General features: G+C 43.2%; 2 protein-coding genes across 3 annotated transcripts in view; one reads left to right on the forward strand and one right to left on the reverse strand.

Moving 5' to 3' along the window:
* ASAH2 (N-acylsphingosine amidohydrolase 2) overlaps window positions 1–2,067 on the forward strand; it is a 50,160-nt gene extending 48,093 nt beyond the window's left edge. The window contains exon 21 of the mRNA XM_060240821.1: window positions 1,755–2,067. Within this exon, the coding sequence (XP_060096804.1) occupies window positions 1,755–1,947 (193 nt within the window). The 3' untranslated portion in view covers window positions 1,948–2,067. The remainder of the gene's footprint in view (window positions 1–1,754) is intronic.
* Window positions 2,068–5,548: 3,481 nt separating this feature from the next.
* SLC16A12 (solute carrier family 16 member 12) overlaps window positions 5,549–19,379 on the reverse strand; it is a 70,487-nt gene continuing 56,656 nt past the window's right edge. For both annotated transcript variants that reach the window (XM_060241299.1, XM_060241298.1), the window contains 4 exons: window positions 16,992–17,135; window positions 14,344–14,935; window positions 11,791–12,050; window positions 5,549–6,211 (listed from right to left, as the gene is read on the reverse strand). In XM_060241299.1, the coding sequence (XP_060097282.1) occupies window positions 5,949–6,211; window positions 11,791–12,050; window positions 14,344–14,935; window positions 16,992–17,135 (1,259 nt within the window). In that variant the 3' untranslated portion in view covers window positions 5,549–5,948. The remainder of the gene's footprint in view (window positions 6,212–11,790; window positions 12,051–14,343; window positions 14,936–16,991; window positions 17,136–19,379) is intronic.

The following is a 19,379-nucleotide window of genomic DNA, read 5'->3' on the forward strand; positions in this document are numbered from 1 at the left end:
ATCTGTGAACAGAATAGAATGGTGATGCAGTGTAGTTCCCATGGGCACAGTGGGGTTGCCAAGTCCAATCCAAGAAATATCTGTGGACTTTGGGGGTGGAGCCAGGGGACTTTGGGGGTGGGGCCAGGAGACAGGGTGTGACAAGCATAATTGAACTCCAAGAGAGTTCTGGCCATCACATTTAAAGGAACAGCACACCTTTTAAAATGCCTTCCTTCCATAGAAAATAATGAAGGATAGGGGCACCTTCTTTTGGGGCTCATAGAATTGGATCCCCTTTTGAAACTTGGGATGTATTTTGGGAAGAGGCACTAGATGCTATACTGAAAATTTGGCGCCTGTAACTCAAAAAACAGCCCCCCCCCCAGAGCCCTCAATACCCGCAGATCAATTCCCCATCATTCCCTATGGGACTCGTTCATGGAGGTTCATAATGGCTTTGGGGGCAGGGCTTCCCTGCCAGCCAGTTGGCTGGGGGAGGGGGGAAGCCTGTAAAACCGGGGGATCCCCCGCTGGGCCCTGGGGATTGGGACGCCTAGCACAATGCCATCTACCAGGCTACTTCCTGTTGCCCACTGCCTTCTTCCTCGAACCATATCTTTCCCAAATGAAAGAACCGATCCTGGTTATCCTTCATCTAATTGAAGCAGGAAGTGCTTCTGTGGAGCTGAGGAGGCCTCACTTTTGTGTTTGCAGGGAGCACTCATATGGAAATAGCAACCTCAGATATAAGTTATTTTTATTCCTTTCCTAAACACTCAGAACTGGAAAGTGCATACTAGAGGTTCACCTTTCCTCCCATAAGAGTAAGTTCCTGTTTACAGGATGGTTCCTAAAAGAAATGACTTTGTATTCCATTCAAATGGAAGAATCCTTTTTCTGTAGAGGTTCTGATTTAGGGAAAGGAAGAATGTGTGGCAACGACATCAGCTCCTCAAGAACTTCTTTTCATTGTTGTTCCAACCTTTGAGTCATAGGAAATTGAAATTGAGGCATCACTATAGTTAATAGTAGAATGGCAGCCCCTAAATGGATGAGGAAAGCCAGGCCATCCACAAAGAAACCAGGATTTTTTGGTAAAAGTTAAAGAATCAGAAGACTTCCCAGGGATGGAGAATTCATAAATTAACTGAAGGGGAGAATCTTCAAAATATGGCCTGATGAGAACTGAAAATGTCCCAGAAGAGATGGAATGTTGAGGACACCTGAATGTCAGTAAAAGGGCAAAAGGCGGGGGGGAGATCATTTTATGAATCCCCTGAGAATTATGTCGAGGCATATTTTTTTTGGTGCGGGGGGGGAGGGAGAACTTAATATTCTCCTCTCCTCATAGCTTCTTAAATTAATGAGTCCTCATAGCTTCTTAAATTAATACTAATTCTTCCAATTCTTTAGTGGAGTTTATTTTGTGACTACGCAATGATGAGCTCGGGATATGTGTAGCTCACTTAAGTGATTCTTTAAAAAATTATGGCACAGAATTTATATAATTAATTATATCATTGTCACAGAAATGATGAGGGGAAGGTGACAGGACTCTAGTGTTAGCTGTATGAAATGGATCCCTTCTAAATCCTGGCTGGTGTGGTTTTAGTGAAGCATATGATTTCTAATAGTCTGTCAACAATATTTTATCATTAGGCATTCTTTGAGTTTTAACAAATCAGTGTGCCTAAAGCAAACTGGGTGAAAGCAAACATTTCCTTTGAGATGGTAAACTGGCTAACACAGGATACTTTTTTTACCCCCTGTAGGTTCATCTGGAACAAAGGTAACTGGGGACAAAGCACAGCTATAGTAGAATGGCACATCCCAAACACTGCTGAACCAGGAACCTACAGAATACGATATTTTGGTCACCACAAGGAATTTCTGCGCCCTATTCAGGCTTTCAGTGGCATATCTTCAGAGTTTAAAGTCTCAGACTTAGAATCTGTAAAATTGTAGCTACTCTCTTGAAGGACACGCTGCTTTGCAGCATCACCAGGAGGTTTGCATGCAGAGTTCATCATTTGTCCCATCTTCTCTCATTTGTATGTCTGAAATTAAAACAATATTCAAAACGTGGTAAGTGGCATCAATCCTGATGATTTGCTGTGAATGCCTATGGCAAGGGTCCCCAACATGGCGGCTTTGGACACCATGGCATCCATCAGTACCTTTCTTGGTACCCATCAAGTGTTTTTAGGGAGTGGGGGGGGGGGCCAGGTAAAGCTTTTGTCCAGCAACTTAGTAGCCACTGAAAATTTGTTTGGTTGTGCAGATTTTTAAAAATTTTGCTTTCACACCAGCTGCCACTACAATACAAGTATCTTTTTTGTGTGACTAAAGATAAACTGCAGTAGCCAATTTTTTGGCAGCCATTTTGTGATCATGCCCACCATACTGCCTCAGAATTTCAAAGGTGCTCATGGGGTCAAAAAGGTTGGGGACGCTGGGCCTGTGGGTTGTCTCCTGGGGTTCCATATTGCATTAGGCCTGATAACCAAACTGAGCCAAAAGTGCCCCAAACCAGTCAGTTCATAACTGGCTCAGTTGGGGGCAAGGGAATCACCCAGGAAGTGTTGGCAGCCATTTAACCATCCATTTTGCTCCCCCACCCCTACAGCAAAACTGACAGGTTTAATGGTTCTCAGCCATTTCAACCTAACAACTGATAAGCAGACCCACCAAGCTGTTTGGCTGAAATGGCTGCCAGCCATTAAAATCTAACAGTGGGGAAGGTGCACCTGTCTGCTGTTAAGTCTGTTTCACTTCCTCCTGCTTCCGTTCCACTTCCATAACTATCCTGTTGAATTTTTTTGTTCTCCCCAGTGGAAAGGTGGCTCAGTTCAGGATTTGGTTCAGGAACCTCCTCAAACCCCACTGAACTGGGATTTTTAGGTTCATGCCCATCCCTAATTATGATGCTATCTTAAACAATGAGTTCATCACTGTTTTGTATTCATTTATTTGTTAATATAATGCGTGTTTTTAACTTTTAATGGGTAGATTATTTTCATTTGTGCTAAAGCTTTTTTGCTGACTACTTACAGAGTGAATGCATACTTTCTGGGTGTTCCTTTGCATGTAGTGCTCATGTTTTTGCTTTTTTTACCTTTCAAACTGCCCTATGTGCATGAATCTACCATTTTCAATTGCCTGGCAACATAATGTGAATTCATAAATTTATTGTTCATGTTTAACTGAAGGTATTGTGTTTACCTACTGCATTTATGTTGGGTTCCCAAATATTTTTGCAGCATTGCCAGTGACTTGGAGGGATATTTTCCTGTCTGCTAATGATGTATCTTAAATGCTGTTGGAGCAAATGGACATCCCCATTCACAGATAATAGTGCTGCAAACCTCTTTTTTTTTTTGTCTTTGGCAACTGATTCTGTTGGAATTTCATAATTCTCCCACTGTCCCCTGAAAAACATCCAGTTATTAAAGATATGACTGTCATGTCCATAAGCCCAGAAAGTAATACCAGGTTGCCTTCCATTAGCAAAATATCTGACCTAGTGATCAGTTTATTCCTCTTGAAAGGGGCACTGTCTTCAAAAAAGGACTTTTGCACCATATGTTAATACTGTATTAAAAGAAGTCTGAGGCCTAGCTTCAGTGACTCAAACTTTAATACCAAAACCACAAGAAACTCAAGGTGCTATTCTGACTCCCCCATTAGCTCTACTGAACCATATCCTTTTCCCTTGTATTGTAGAAGTTTTTGTGTGTTTTAAAAGACTCCTCCAAAAGCCACAAGATGCAGCAATTTGCATGAGAACGGACAGCACTTGAAATTTTGACATATCACTGCTTGCCTCATCTTGTAATTTAAATTTGTATTGTTTTTGCAGTGTTGACACGATTTCCAAACAATCGTATACATTTAACTAAGCACTGGTATTCCATCTGCCCTCTGATCAGAACCCCACCCCCCCAAAAAAATTGAAACGCTTTCAGCAGGCGATATAAAAGTTTGGCTACGCAAAATGAGCAGAGTAAGTCCACAAATGTAAAAGGAAAATAATTAAAGTGGAAGGGTGGCAGGCGATTTGAAGACTCTAAAACTCTGGATCAAACTGAATGTAAAAACACCCGAAGTCTTTGCTGTGGCTCCCTCTGTTGGTCAGGAGGGTTATATGTCATAAAAATGGCTGTGCAGAAATGAGCAGCCGTGATTTACTCCCTGCTTCATGGACAGTGCAGACAGTATAGAAGAAAAGTAGTGCTTTACTGTTGGAATAAACTTCTGTCATCAGAGAGAATAAATGTGAATACTTCTTAATACTGAACACGGAACATTCTTTGGGATCCAATAATCTTGATTTGGAAAACAAAGCCATCAATAACATCAAATCTAAAAACCAATTACTTTTCTGAAGAATACACCTGCAAAATTTGAATATTTGTTAGTCTTTCTGGGTAAATCAGGAAGTCTTCTATTTATAATATATACAAAAATATCAGTACCTAATTTGTTAAATTTACTGAGAATTTTCTAAGAAGTTATCAGTGGTATTATTTCCCAAGCAAGAACTTAGCTTCTATGTTAGGCCTGTGCTCACATGTTTATAGAAGGTAGCCATGTAAGCAACTGTTAGGGTTGCCAAGTCCAATTCAAGAAATATCTGGGGACTTTGGGGGTGGAGCCAGGAGACATTGGGGCGGAGCCAGGAGCAAGGGTGTGACAAGCATAATTGAACTCCAAGGGAGTTCTGGCCATCACATTTAAAGGGACAGCACACCTTTTAGAATGCCTTCCTTCCATAGAAAATAATGAAGGATAGGGACACCTTCTTTGGGGGCTCATAAAATTGGACCCCCTGGTCCAATCCTTTTGAAACTTGGGAGGTATTTTGGGGAGAGGCACTAGATGCTATACAGAAAATTTGGCACCTCTACCTCAAAAAACAGCCCCCCCCAGAGCCCCTGACACCCGCAGATCAATTCCCCATCATTCCCTATGGGAATCGTTCCTGGAGGTGCATAATGGCTGTGGGGGTGGAGCTTCCCCCGCCGGCCAGCTGGCTGGGGGAGGGGGGAAGCCTGTAAAACCAGGCGATCCTCCGCTGGGACCTGGGGATTGGGAAGCCTAGCAACTGTATATGTGAATTGGGACACAATAAATGACACTGTGACTCAGAAACACTAATCCTTTCTCTGGATTGAAAACATGAGGCCAAATTAGAAATGAAAACAAATTAGAAGGTTACAATGCAGTTGTCACCTATACTTATGTCACGTCTTTGTGCAAGTAGTACCTTGTAATACCAGAACTGGTTTTTCCATTACTGTATCTTTCAAACCAAGGTTTCATTTCTACCAGCCTTCCAGCTATAATATTGCTATCATGTTTTGTTTTTTAAAAGATGTTTGGTTCTGAGAATGAAAGAATTACCAGCCTTTCAAAAGCATATCCCAGTCATTTATAAAATGTAGGCACATTTAAAGCTGATTCAGTGATATTTAAAATGAGATTAGCCACAGTATAAAATGCAGATCTCCAGCAGAGCTCCTTTGCAAATTACTCAGATATCGTCATTTTCAGAATTAACCAAAAAGACCCTAAAAATACAAAATTTAATTTTTAAACTACTATCTTAAACAAGAGCAACATTTGTGACGATTGACAATATTTCCATTCTTCCAAGTTCATCTTCTGTTTGATTGTCCAGTATTTCTTCTTTGTCCACACAAGTTATTTCTGATGATAATTACATTCATTCTCTCCCCCACTGGAGTAGATTTACTGAATTAGAAAGGGTCTTCTCCACAGTATAGAAGAAGAGATCTCCTTTCCCTCCCCGCCTAAGCTTATTACTACTAGGCTGTCTAACCTGTTTAGAGACACGACCACCCCGTCACCTTCTTTCCGCTGGGGAGAACAAAAAAATTCAACTAGTTATCAAAATTAATCCTAGCAAAATATTATTTGTACACAAAGGCCTCTTAAACACAGTGTCATCTCTTTCTGTTGCTCTTCACTTCCCTAGCCAACAACTCTACACCTCTCTGATCTAATTCTCCAGTCACAGAATAAGCAATAGCTCCATTTGTCCAGATCTGTTGCTTAGCATCAGTTTCTCTGCCAGCTGGCCTCGAGTGTGTCCGTTTGACCTTCTTTGCCAGCCTTGCGCAGCAGAGCAACATAGAACTGAATATCATGGAAAATCCACACAGGGCAAACGATGCAGTGTAGTTGCCAGTTGTATCCACAAGCCAGCCTGCAAGAAACATACAAACAACTCTTTCGGGTACAATTCTTTGGTATGGCTTAATTCAGCCCTATAGTTTATAATACTCTTGAATACTTTTCTACCCTGCCCAGCTTCTTAGACTGGTGATTTAATTCTATGATGGGCCAAATGTTGCTTGCAAGCTGGGATGTCTCCTGGCAATCCTGTTTCATTACCCACTGGTGCCTTGGGTAATGGATGAAGGAAATGGGGCATGAGAGAAAGGACAAGACAGCAGAGTGCTTTTGTGGGCTGTTCCTTGTCAGAGAAACCTGTGCAGGCCTTGTCTCCTCCTGAAAAGAAAGCTGAAACCACTCTTTCCCATCCCTTCTCCTTCCCTTTCAGGTGAAGATGAGGTCCACGCACGTGCTCTAGAACAAGAAATCAATTGCAGTAGCAATAATTTGTTTCATCTGGTTTTAGTCAAGTGTCTCCCTCCCCCCTTGCAAAAAGCCACAAACTATTGGCTAACCAATTAAGAGGCTATATGGGCTTGTCTGCTTGAGTCAGTTGGAAGTGTTCATTTTGCAGTTTTCATGCAACTTCAGAGGCAGAAAAGACTAAGGTTTTCCACATGCAGGAAATAAATGGCAGTATGATATGTGCGAACAGGCAATTGTACAAACACGTGTGCATTACCATTTTTAGACACAAAAATGCCTTATGAAACCACTTTGCAGAAAGAATCCAAACTATCGGTGTACTTCCCACTTCTTCTTTAGTAATCTGGATTTGAGGCTGTTTGACTTAGAAGCCACAACGTTTCTTTAGGTGTTGACAGGTATAGAGAGAAAGACAATGTCACGTTTAGAATGTCTGAGTGTGGCACTTCCGCAAAGAAGTAGGAAATTGCCCTAAGTATATCAATCTGGAGACAGACAAGAAATTATACTTAACAGGAGAGAAGGTGCTGACCTCACTTATCCTATCTAAGTTTCTTCTTGCTGCCCCCTGCAGGGTCTCCATCTCCTCTTATTTGTACACCAGTCATTGCCTTCCTCAACAGTTGGTTTCCAAGTTTCTCCCTTCAGGGAACACATTCCATGTTGATCTATCTACTGTAGAGCCCTTTGCACACTGGAAAGAATACATCCAGTAGTAATTACTGTGACAATGAGGACTCTTCCCAGATCCCCACACAGTGAACCTGGGTGACCTTCAGCCTGCCTAAGTTTCTCAGCCTAACATTTGTTACAGACTCTGCATCCCCAGCTGCCATTTTGTGACTGGTAACTCCTGGGGAGGGGAAATTAAGTCACTCCTGGAAGCCTGAAGTCTGTCCTTCCCTGATTTAATCAGCTGCCTTTGTTATTGTTTTGACAGGATTGTTACACCATTCTTAAGATTGCCCTTATAATTCTGCAACTGAAATGCCCATCCCTAGGACATGTGAGGGTAGAGGGTGTGTGTGTGTATGTATGTATATGTGTATATATATATTAGCTTTGATGTAGACATCATCCTTGCACAGTGGTGCAAGCCAGAAGCCCAGTATTTCACATGCATATACTGTAGTCATGAGCTATATAGCTAATTTGACTAGGAAAGGAGCCGTTCCAGTATACACCCATTAATGAATGCTTTGTGGAAACATGAAAGGTATCATTTGTAATGTGAAACTCAGTGCCTCAGCACCCAATAATAAGACTGTCCCTTCTCTTCTCAAACCCTGCCCACCCTGGGGTGTCCCTGCAGCCTGGAGTTGGCAACCCTTCATTCTGGAGGCAGACAGCACAAGGCTTCTTTGTTAGATTTCTGAATTTTTTTCTTTATTAGAATTCTGCTGATAACTTGAAGGAAACAAACTTGGGGGATCTATATGCCAATGAATGGCATTCCACCTCAACACAAAAATACACAGTAATATATAGGCAAAAGTTTTTGTCAGTGCTATCATAATCAGATCTGCTATCTACTACACATGTACTCTTTTTTTCTACTGTGGCACCTATTCAAAGGCTACAAAAACTTGCAAGCCCTGTTAGGCTAAAGAACACAGTAAGACTGGGGAGGAATATAATATGTAGAATGAGCAGTAAATGTTTCTACCATACTTCCAACAAGTCTCTGAAAAGGTATAGTTACCAAAGACCTTTAGAAGTGGAAATTCCTCTACACAAGGAGCATCCCTGTGGACTACAGTTGTCAGCTCTGGGTTGAGAAATACTTGTATATTTTGGGGGTGGAGACTGAGGGAGGGGAGGAACATCAATGGGTATAATGCCATTGCGTCCCCCTTCCAAAGTGGCCATTTTCTCCAGGTGAAATGATTTTGGTCACCTGGAGATCAGCTGCAATAGTAGGAGATCTCCAACTGCCACCTATGGACTGAGCCAGGGCTGTGTATATATCCCAGTTCTATACAAGCACAGAAAAACCAAAGGCTGCAACTGATGGATAAATAAATCAGTTTCCTGAGAATCTTGCTGCTGCTTCTTTTTAGAAGGATGTTATTATTTAAGGAAGTTCTTGTGGTTGGAAAGATTTCTGGCGCTGCATTCCCGTGCCATGACTTGCAAAATCAGATTATGCAAAATAAGCAGCTTTGCAAAATAAACTGTGCCACCGAATACACATGATATCAGTTTGCTTTGTTTGTATGATCTATATGGGTTAAATATTTTATTTCATAAAAGGTTTGCTTTTAAAAAATATTAGCTCAGGAATACAGACAAAATGCTAAAGTGCTTGGTGTGAATTTGGCAGCTAGATGGTGCTGAACAAATGCACTGAGCACTTTTAAAAGGCAGAGAAGGCAAAAGAAAGAAAAGACTGTTAATAATACTTCCAATTTCTCAAGCCTCAAAAGCTTTACAGTAAATCTGATTCCCCCCCCCCCCTTTGTTTTCTTTCCTTTTCTCTGCAAACTGTAGGATATATGTATATGCTGCCCTCTGGTGTGTATTGCAGAAGCAAGCAAGCATTTTATTAATCCCATTAAACCACAGCATCTTCCTGTTCCCCTTCTTCTTTTCCCTTGAGAAAGACAGGTCATTTTGAACACTGTTTTTCTTTCTTTTTAAAGGACAGAAGCTTGAAGCTGTTGGTGTTCAGGCCTGTGCTAAGGGGTAATCCCAACAGGCAACCTTCTCTTTATATTCAAACCTCCAGCAGGCTATAAACCTGAGACCAAAAGGTATTCAATCTGGCCAAAAATGGGCAGGGTTAAAAAAAAATGTACAAATGTGCACCGTTTCATCAATAGGCCTGCTGTGTAAATTCAGTCAGCAGATCTTCTTTTCCCTATTGGGGGGGGGGGGAATTGGTAATCTTTGCACACATTTCTGTGTGCGTCTATACACTACCCAAATGTTTATTTGTATTTAGCCATAATCTATTACAAACCAGAGATGACAAAAAAATGAAATATGTATAACATAGTTGGATAAAATAAAATAAAACCATTAGTCTGTTGTCAAGTCCAAATAAAAACATCGTAAAAGGTAAACATCACTAAATATCCTCTGAGATCGATATTAATGAAATCCCTTTATAATAGTGTTAGCTGATATTTTCTTTGCAGCCAGGGCATATAAAGCCATTTCGTAAGATATGTTGGCATCAGTCAGCTAACAAAATTACAGTCTTCTACACTAACCTAGATGACAAGGTTTTTCAGTTGTGTCCCAGATAGTTGCCATTTACTTTGTCCCAGAGAAATTGGGTGCCACTGAGAACAGACCCCAATCTGCATAGGAGCCCCACTTTTTAATATGCATAGCCCCCAGCCTGAATTTTGAGTCTTGGCCACACAAAAGTGTGACAAAGATAAAACCCAGGAATTGGCTTATAGGTAGGGTTCAGAATTTACTAGGGGGTGAGGACTTACCAGGAGCCAGAAGGAGGCCCAAGCGACATCGTCAGTGACATGGCAACATCATCAGGCTGTGATGTCATGATGATGCTCTGGCATTTGGGCAAAAACTCTATGGTAAAAATGGCTTCTTCCAAAGAGTTTTTGCTCAAATACCAGAGCATTGCCATGATGTTACCAACGTGATGACATCACAGTACCAGAAATGACAATGCCACATTGCCGGCACCATAGCCTCAACCTCCCTCCTGGTCCTGGTAAGTCCCTGTGGTGGAAAGAGGACAGAGAGATTATTCACTCCCACTGGGGAAACTTATGTGTGCCCCATCAGCAGGTTTTTTTTTTTTTAGAAGGAACGCAGTTCCGGCTGGCATGGCATCAGGGGGTGATGTCAGGGGTGTGTGGCCTAATATGCAAATGAGTTCCTGCTGGGCTTTTTCTACAGAGAAAACCTTGCCCATCAGAATATGTGGAGCCCCCCAATGGAGCAAACAGCAGCCGCTCTCTTCATGCACCATGGTCCCAGTCTAATTTAGGGTCCTGCACTGTGTTTCCAGGAGGGAACTTGCAGCACACATCTGATCAAAAGTTCTTGTGATTGACCCAGACATGACATGGCACGTGTGACATGTAGTTAATCCCTCAGGCTAAGAGCCTGTACCTTGGCTAGGGCCATTTTATGAAAGCATAGCTGAGAATGAGTTCAGACCCAGAAGTTAGTTAAAAAGGTAAAGGTAATCCCCTGTGCAAGCACCAGTGGCGTAGGGAGGGGGGCGGATCGCCCCAGGTCTGGGGGATCTGGGGGGCCCCCGCATTGCCAAGGGGGGTCCCTCCCCTCCCCGGCAGTGCTCCGGAGCATCGCGCAGACCTTCCGGCCACAGTCCCAGCTCGGGGCGGGGGAAGCGGCGTCCGACCCTCGCCTGCTCGAGGCTTCTCCTGCTGCTCCACGTGCCGCGGGCAGCAGCAGGAAGCAGAAGGCGGCGGCGGGCAGCAGCAGGAGGAGGAGGAGGCGGCGGCGTTGCGCGCCCAGTGGCCGCATCCCCACGCTCGGCAGCAGCACCCCGGAGCTCTCCGGCCCCCTCAACTCCCAGGCGCCGATGACTCAGCCGCTCCTGGCCGCGGCGCTGCGCCAGAAAGAGGAACTTCGGGCGTGCGTGAGGCAGGCTGCGGGGGCGGAGGGATGGGGGGAGGGCCGCGCGCCGCTCGGCGTCTTAAGGCAGGGAAGCCCCTCCCCTCCCCCTCCCCTCCGCCACACACATAGGGGGGCCCACATAAATCTTGCGCCCCAGGCCCCCGAAGCCCTAGCTACGCCCCTGGCAAGCACCAGTCATTTTCGACTCTGGGGTGACATCGCATCACGATGTTTTCACAGCAGACTTTTTAATGGGGTGGTTTGCCATTGCCTTCCCCAGTCATCTATACTTTCCCCTCAGCAAGCTGGGTACTCATTTTACCAACCTTGGAAGGATGGAAGGCTGAGTCAACCATGAACCAGTTATCGGAACCCAGCTTCCGCCAGGATTGAACTCAGGTCATGAGCAGAGCTTAGGACTGCAGTACTGCAGCTTTACCACTCTGTGCCACGGGGCTGCTTAGAAGTTAGTTAGGCCAAGTTTAATGTTTTCCTCACCAAATCACCATAGTGATATATCCACTTTTATATCAGTATGGACTGGAAAGAAACAGAAGGGGGGGAGTACAACAATAGCATATATAAAACAGTTTTGTATAGTTAACTCCTATGCAAACTGACCTGCAACAGGTGGGCTAACTAGGTATGGTATCGCATGGAGAAAGTAGACCACCCCAAGTGCTGATGACAAAGAGGCAGTTCCCACGACATCTGCTGTCACCACCGGAATGAGTGTTACGTAGGCTCCATCAAAATATCCAAAGGTGAATGAGAACGGCACAAGGAGTGGAAAGCTTTGGAGAACTGGAAGGAAAAGACAGCACAGCCCATCCATTCCCACAGCAAGGAGGTAGCAGATGCAACGGTACTTCTTCAAGCACCTAAGGACATAAACGAAACAGGGAGGGCAAAGTTAGTTGCAATGAATCTGTGGTCAGTTAGCATCTGGCATGATTAAGAGTTATAGAGAACGAACTTGTGCACTATTTTATATATTTCAGTTGATCCTAATAATAAGGTTGCCAGCTAGGGGCTAGGAAATACCTGGAGATTTGGGGGGGGGGGGGTGGAACCTAAGGAGGACAAGGTTTGGGGAGGAGAGGGATTTTAGTGGGGTATAATGCCATAGAGGTCCTCTTTCTAGGCTGTTTTCTCCAGAGGAACTTATCTCCATTGCCTGAAGATCCACTGTAATTAGTAGGAGATCTCCAGCCATCACCTAGAAAGTTGACAGCCCTGCCTAATAAAAGATTACAAGTAGCTTCACTGGTCTAAAGAAAAAGCCAAAACTATAAGCAAATATGGTCCAAAGCTGCTACGTGTCATTTTTGATAACTGGTAAGGAGTGGTTTCTCTTGTAATTCCTCCATTTCCCCTTCAAATGTGCCCATTTAGCTCTTCTACCTCCCAAGTATGGTCTTTACAATGAATCAGGTAATGCAAAGAAGCACCTCTGAGCAACTACACATAAGTCTTGCCTCCCACACTAAAGCCTGGATTCAAACAGAATCTATCTCCCTTCTGCTGCAGCTCAAAATACCCCCCTCCAAAACACTGCTCCTGGGACATTGGAGGCCTCCAGGAACAACATTTTGTGAAGCATTTTTGGCCGCAGTGGGGTGGGGAGGGAGGTGAGAAAATTACCCCTTGGGATACAAGTTCATGATGCTGCTGCCTTCCTCCATATGACCAGAATGAAAAAGCAGAGCTTCTTTCTAGATGATGTAGGAGGTCTTCCATCAAAGCCTCAGGTCTGATGCTTTTCATTTTAGAACTTAAGAATGCTCTGTGTGTGTCATGTGCTATCCAGTCACTTCTGACTTATGGCAATCCTATCAAAACATCTTATCATTAACCGCTGTGCTCAGGTCTTGCAAACTGAAAGTGGTTTTCTTTATTGACATCTGACAAGATCGGGCTATGCCATACCATTTCCCATCATTCAAGAACTGCCATGCTTTTCTTAATAGTATTCTCAAACCATGTGAGATGGAAGACAAGATTTAAAACTCCTATATGGTTTCACTAGTCAAAATCAGATCCCCTACCCTGCTTGTCACCCTGACTTGGACAGCCTAGACTAACCTGATCTCATCAGATCTCAAAAGAAGAAGAAGATGATATTGGATTTATATCCCGCCCTCCACTCCAAAGAGTCTCAGAGTGGCTCACAATCTCCTTTACCTTCCTCCCCACAACAGACACCCTGTGAGGTGGGCGGGGCTGAGAGGGCTCTCACAGCAGCTGCCCTTTCAAGGACAACCTCTGCCAGAGCTATGGCTGACCCAAGGCCATTCCAGCAGGTGCAAGTGGAGGAGGGGGGAATCAAACCCGGCTCTCCCAGATAAGAGTCCACACACTTAACCACTACACCAAACTGGCTCTCACACCAAACTGGCTCTCAGCTAGGATCACCCTTGCTCAGTATTTGGACAGTACTGGACAGCTTCAAGAGGGGATTGGATAAAGCATATGGAGCAGAGGTCCATCAGTGGCTATTAGCCACAGCGTATTGTTGGAATTCTCTATCTGGGGCAGTGATGCTCTATATTCTTGGTGCTTGGGGGGGGGGCAACAGTGGGAGGACTTCTGTGCCTGACCCTACTGATGGCACCTGTTTTTTGTTTTGGTCACTGTGTGACACAGAGTGTTGGACTGGATGGGTCATTGGCCTGATCCAACATGGCTCCTCTTATGTTCTCTTATGGATGGAAGACCACCAAGGAAGTCCAGGGTTGTGATACAGAGGTAGGCAATGGCAACCCACCTTTGAACAACTTTGGCCTTGAAAACCCTATGGGTTGCCTTAAGTTGGCTGCAACTTGACAGCACTTTATAGCACCCCCACCAAGCTGTCTGTTTTAAAAAAAAATCCCCCTTGAAAGTGCTACTAACAGTACAGAGGGTCAGTTTCAATTAGTGAAGCCAGCCAGGGTTTGATGGGCTAAAATCCCCCTTCTTGCACAGCCTTGATCCAAAGCTGTTCCATGCATACCAGTAATTTATCTTTTAAAGACACGTACTGTGAGCTCTGTGACACCAAATTTGGCTCCTGTACATGACTGCTTTGAAAAATGGATGTAACTGTTCCCCCTCAAAATCACAGGATGTAAATGGGCATTCACTTCCCTCCACTGCTCCCTGTGCTGCCACCTTCTACAGTGCTGCCTTTACCTTCTGTCTGTGAGCCATCCGAAGGTGATGTTGCCAATGATATCAACGACCCCAAGAATGGACATCAAGAAAGCTGCCTGCTGATGACTCACTCCGACCCTTAACGCATAAGGCACCAGGTAAACAAAGAGGGGGCTGCAGCCATAAGCCATAAATAAGACAGACACGGCAAGCACCACAAAGTCTGGCATCAGTAAGAAGTTGTATTCCTGCCATGAGCACTGACAGAGACATTTATAAGACCATACTTTGATCAGAGGTGAGCAGACGGACCACTGCTTTAAGTCTTGCTTTTGTGATTCGGGCCCAAACTCCTGCTCCGGGAATTCGGGGATGTTCTTGTGGTCCTCTTTTATTGCAATCGGTCTCATCAAGGCACCACAGACACAGAGATTTAAAACAAAACCTCCCAGGATAAGTAAGGCTCCACGCCAGGAAAACTGTTCGATTAAAAGCTGGACCACGGGAGCCAGGATGAATGTACCAATTCCACTGCCCGACATGGCAATCCCATACGCAAGGGCTTTCCTCTTACTGAAATATTTGCCCACCATTGCGATGGCTGGGGAATAACAAAGAGCAAATCCCAAACCTAGAAGGGAGGGAACCCCAAGAAACAGATATGTTAATAGCAATTGAAATAACTGGTAGAATATTATTATTGCCAATTATTGTTTATGAAAGTATGGATTTGGACATTTTATGGGGACAATGTTTTCAGGATTACATCAAGAAAATGATGTGCACACTTCCATTTCTCCCTCCATGCTCACATCATATCTTCACCTATATTAATGGTGTCATTTTGGAATTCTTCTGATCCAAATTTATCTCCAGAATTTGAAGTTCAGAATTACCTGGATAAACCTGCAGTTTAGAATCTTAGCAACTGAGAAAGGAAAAAAGGGGCTCCAATTTGTTGAAATCCTCACATACAGACATCATCCGAACAAACTGGAGTTATATCACAGACTTCTGATACCATGAAGTCCAACAGCAGCTTCACATGGGAAGGGAGGAAGTGGAGGGAAAGAGGAGTGTGTGAGCACAATAAACAAAGTTTTTGCTCTTTGAGTGCAAACTCTGGTTTGTTCATGACATTTGTAAATGACTGGGGAAGGCAATGGCAAACCACCCCATAAAAAGTCTGCCATGAAAACGTTGTGAAAGCAACTTCACCCCAGAGTTGGAAACGACTGGTGCTTGCACAGAGGACTACCTTTACTTTTACCTTTAGAAAACATTAAAAAGATCCAGTGAGTGGCTATCAAAGATGACAATGTACATCTTATGGAGGTTTGTATCTTTTCACCTCAGGAAGCCTCAATTGCACTATGGGAGTTTGGTTTTCAGATGAAGGAGTTTCTTATTTGTAGACAACGCATTTGATAATCGTTGACACTAAGTGTTGACACAACACAGGCCATAATTATGGACTTTTTCACTTCTTAGTAAACAAACGACTAGCAGCATTTGAGAACAGGCATTTTTACAAAACTGTTATTACACTGCAGGGGTCTGAGCACTAAGCTTGCATCACCTTGGCTACAACGCTAGTTTTAATAAGTCAGCAATCTCAGTATAAACATTTCCATTCCTCTTTTTTGTTGAGAAATGAAATGACATGGTGGAGAACAAAGAATGAAAAAGTAATTCCTAGATCACAAAGAATGTTATGCTCAGGACTAACAGACTCAGCAGAAGATGTTTCTTTTAAATGCAAACGGTATTAATTTTGCCCTTCAAAATGAATAGGTGCAATTGCATCACACAATCCCATCGTTAGTTTAAAGTTCATATGCACTAAAATCTAATGGATTTTCAGAATTCAAATCCCACCGCAAACTGAAGTGTGACAATCTGAGTGAGAAAGCATAGAAATATTGGCTTTGAGCTTTAAAACTTCTTAAGAAACTAATACCAAAGTTAGATCAGTTAACATGGTCAAATACACTACTCTACCTAATAACTACAACAAACAAAGGCAACAAACACACTTTACAATTAAGATGCCAGTGATTGACAGATGAGAATCTGCATAAGGATTATAATTTTTAGATCTATGGTGCCTGGCTTTTTCCGTATTTATTTGCTGCTTTTGTTGGCTACCGTGACTTATCTATCACATCCAATTTGTTTAGGATAGTGTGTGTTGTTACCTATCCTTCATTTTATCCTCACATCAGATCTGTGAAGTACAGTAAGTTAGGCAAGAGCGTGTGGAGCTTCATGCTGATTTGATAGTTGGGAGTTGGGACTGGAAATCCCGCCTCCCTCCAGCAACTATACAACACTAACAGTTCCCACCATGATCTTGTTAGACACTGGATGGCTTTGGGAAAGTCTCCATCTTCTTTCTACAGTTTCAAATCTATAAAATGGGGGTTGTGGTGGCCTTTGTGAGGAAGATGAGATTAATATTCTTGGAGCATGAAAAGAAATGATGTAAATCAATTAACATATCCTCAGCAGCGATTAATGAACTCGGAAGTGATGTAGGGTAGCTCTAGGAATACTAGATTTCTAGATCTACCTTATGTCACTTTTGGGTTTTCTCCAGAAATGACATTATGTGGCACACACTCTGCTATTCCTCCCCACATCGCTGCCCCCAAAGCTCCCACCCTAACAATAATTAATAATAATACCTGTAAGAACTCCTAAAGAAATATAAAGATGCTCCAGGCTTGTGGCAAAGGAACTCAGGATCAGTCCAGCAGATGCAAGCAATCCTCCTAGTATGATGCCCACTTGACAGGAGACATGATTACTGATAAAACTCCCAAGTGGTGCTAAATACAAATGAATAAAATACAAACCAACATGGCCCTGTTTGTATGTCTCACATAAAATCAGTGTAACAGCTGATATGCAAAAGGTAGTACTCCAGCAAGAATTTACACTACACTTTTGGGCCCAGAAAGCCTTTTTTCACATGTCAGGATTGAGTGCAGAATATTGCAACACGTTGACCGATTCCCCTCTAGACTTGTTGCAGTGTCGGAGCTCTTGTCTCCCTAATGCTTCCGTTTGATTTCGCACAAGCTGCCCTGTGGCTGTGACTTGGCCTGCCTCTTTCCCATTACAAGCAGAAGCCAGTTTTCAGAGGATCTTGCTTGCCACGGGGCAAGAGGCAGACCAAGTCACAGCAGTGTCAGGGGCAAAAGAGCTCTGATGCTGGAACAAGTCTAGTGGGGAATTGGGTCATTCTGTGTGTCAAATTTGACTGCTTTCCATTTTCCTCAAAAATCAAAGTCAAGCTAAATAAAGGCACCTGGAAGAACTAAGGACAAATATCTGGTTCTCTGTGAATTCACATGGAGTGTCATTCAGCATTTATTCCTGTAAAACAGTAGCCCTGTTTAGATGGTACAATGAATGCATGTACATCCTGCATGAACATGTTTGTAAGAAAGAACCAACATGAATTCCCTTTCCAATGAAACTGGGGGTCACTACCTGAATAAATGTGGAGCTTCAATCAGTCATTCAGCTGTACATGTGGTGAATGTAGAGAACTACTCAATTCATGTATAAGGAAAAAATAAGTGTACACTGTACACAGATTATATGTGTCTTCACTAGTAAACTGGGCTTGTAACCTGACTCTCAGATACTTGGGATGGATCTTGTCCTCTGTATTTTTATCCATAAAGTATTTCCATTGTTTTTGAGGAAGCAATACAAAACAGTTTAGATTACTTCTGTATGGGTCTTGCAACCAGGGTATCAAGGGCTGCCAACCTTCAGGTGGTAGCGAAACTATAGGATCTTAGAATACAGCTATGTAAATTAAAAAACCGCTAAGAGACACCATAAATTCTAAACAACAAAACAGTGTAATGTAGAGGTCAGTGGTGTTCTGACAAAACTTGCACGTAGAACTTCAAATAGACAAGAGCATGTAGCGAAAAGACATTCACAGAAGACAGTTCAAAAACAGTCTTTCCAAGGAGTAACAATATTCCAGTACTAAGTTTGTGGAACTAAAAGAAGCTCTCCCAAAGACGTCTGTTCTAGATATCAAGATGTTTCATCCGTCTTTCTTCAGTTTGGATGCTTATTTATCACAGGAACCCAATCTTTACAATATATTCACAGGAGATCAACAAGGTTCAGAACGTGTCTGTTAGGAGAACCTGGAAATCTAACAGACATGTTCTGAACCTTGTTGATCTCCTGTGAATGTATTGAAAAGATTGGGTTCCAGTGATAAATAAGCCTCCAAACTGGAGAAAGACGGATAAAACATCTTGATATCTAGAACAGACATCTTTGGAAGGGCTTCCTTTGGTTCCACAAACTAAATACTGGAATATTATTACTCCTTGGAAAGACTGTTTTTGAACTATCTTCTGTGGATGTCTTTTTGCTACATGCTCCTGTCTATTTGAAGCTTTATCAGAACATCACTGACCTCTACATTACACTGTTTAGTTGTTTAAAATTTATGGTGTCTTAGCGGTTTTTTTATTTACATAACCTCCAGGTGGTGGCTGGAGATTTCCCGGAATTACAACTGATCTCCAGATAACAGAGATCACCTCCCCTGGAGAAAATGGCTGCTTTGGAGGGTGAACTCAATGGCAATATACCATGCTGAGGTCCCTCCCCTTTTCTAGGCTCCAAATCGCCAGGTATTTTCCAACCCAGAGCTTGCAACTCTGCTGAGTAGCTTAAGGACTGACTGTCTCCAAATGCTCCTACCTGTCCTTTTAAGAGTATCAGCCAGGTCCTTCCTCCCTTCCCCCACTTCTCAGAGCTCAGGCAGATCTTGGCAGCAAGGAGCCGGGACATTTTCCAGCAGGAGAAACTCCACTTTGGAATGACCTTCCGCTGAAGGCTCACACTGGCACCAGGTAAAAATCTATTTCTTCTCCCCCATTTTAAATGAAAACGGCTATCAGGATGGTAGAAGACAGGAGGGCCTGGCGTGACTTGGTCCATGGGGTCACAAAGAGTCGGACTTGACTGTATGACTGAACAACAAAAATTTTCTCTTGGGGTCTTTTAGTTTTAGTCTTAATTCAGCTGTT

This window comes from Heteronotia binoei, chromosome 6 (genome assembly GCF_032191835.1).
Source record: "Heteronotia binoei isolate CCM8104 ecotype False Entrance Well chromosome 6, APGP_CSIRO_Hbin_v1, whole genome shotgun sequence".
In the NCBI taxonomy this organism is placed as follows: Eukaryota; Metazoa; Chordata; class Lepidosauria; order Squamata; family Gekkonidae; genus Heteronotia; species Heteronotia binoei.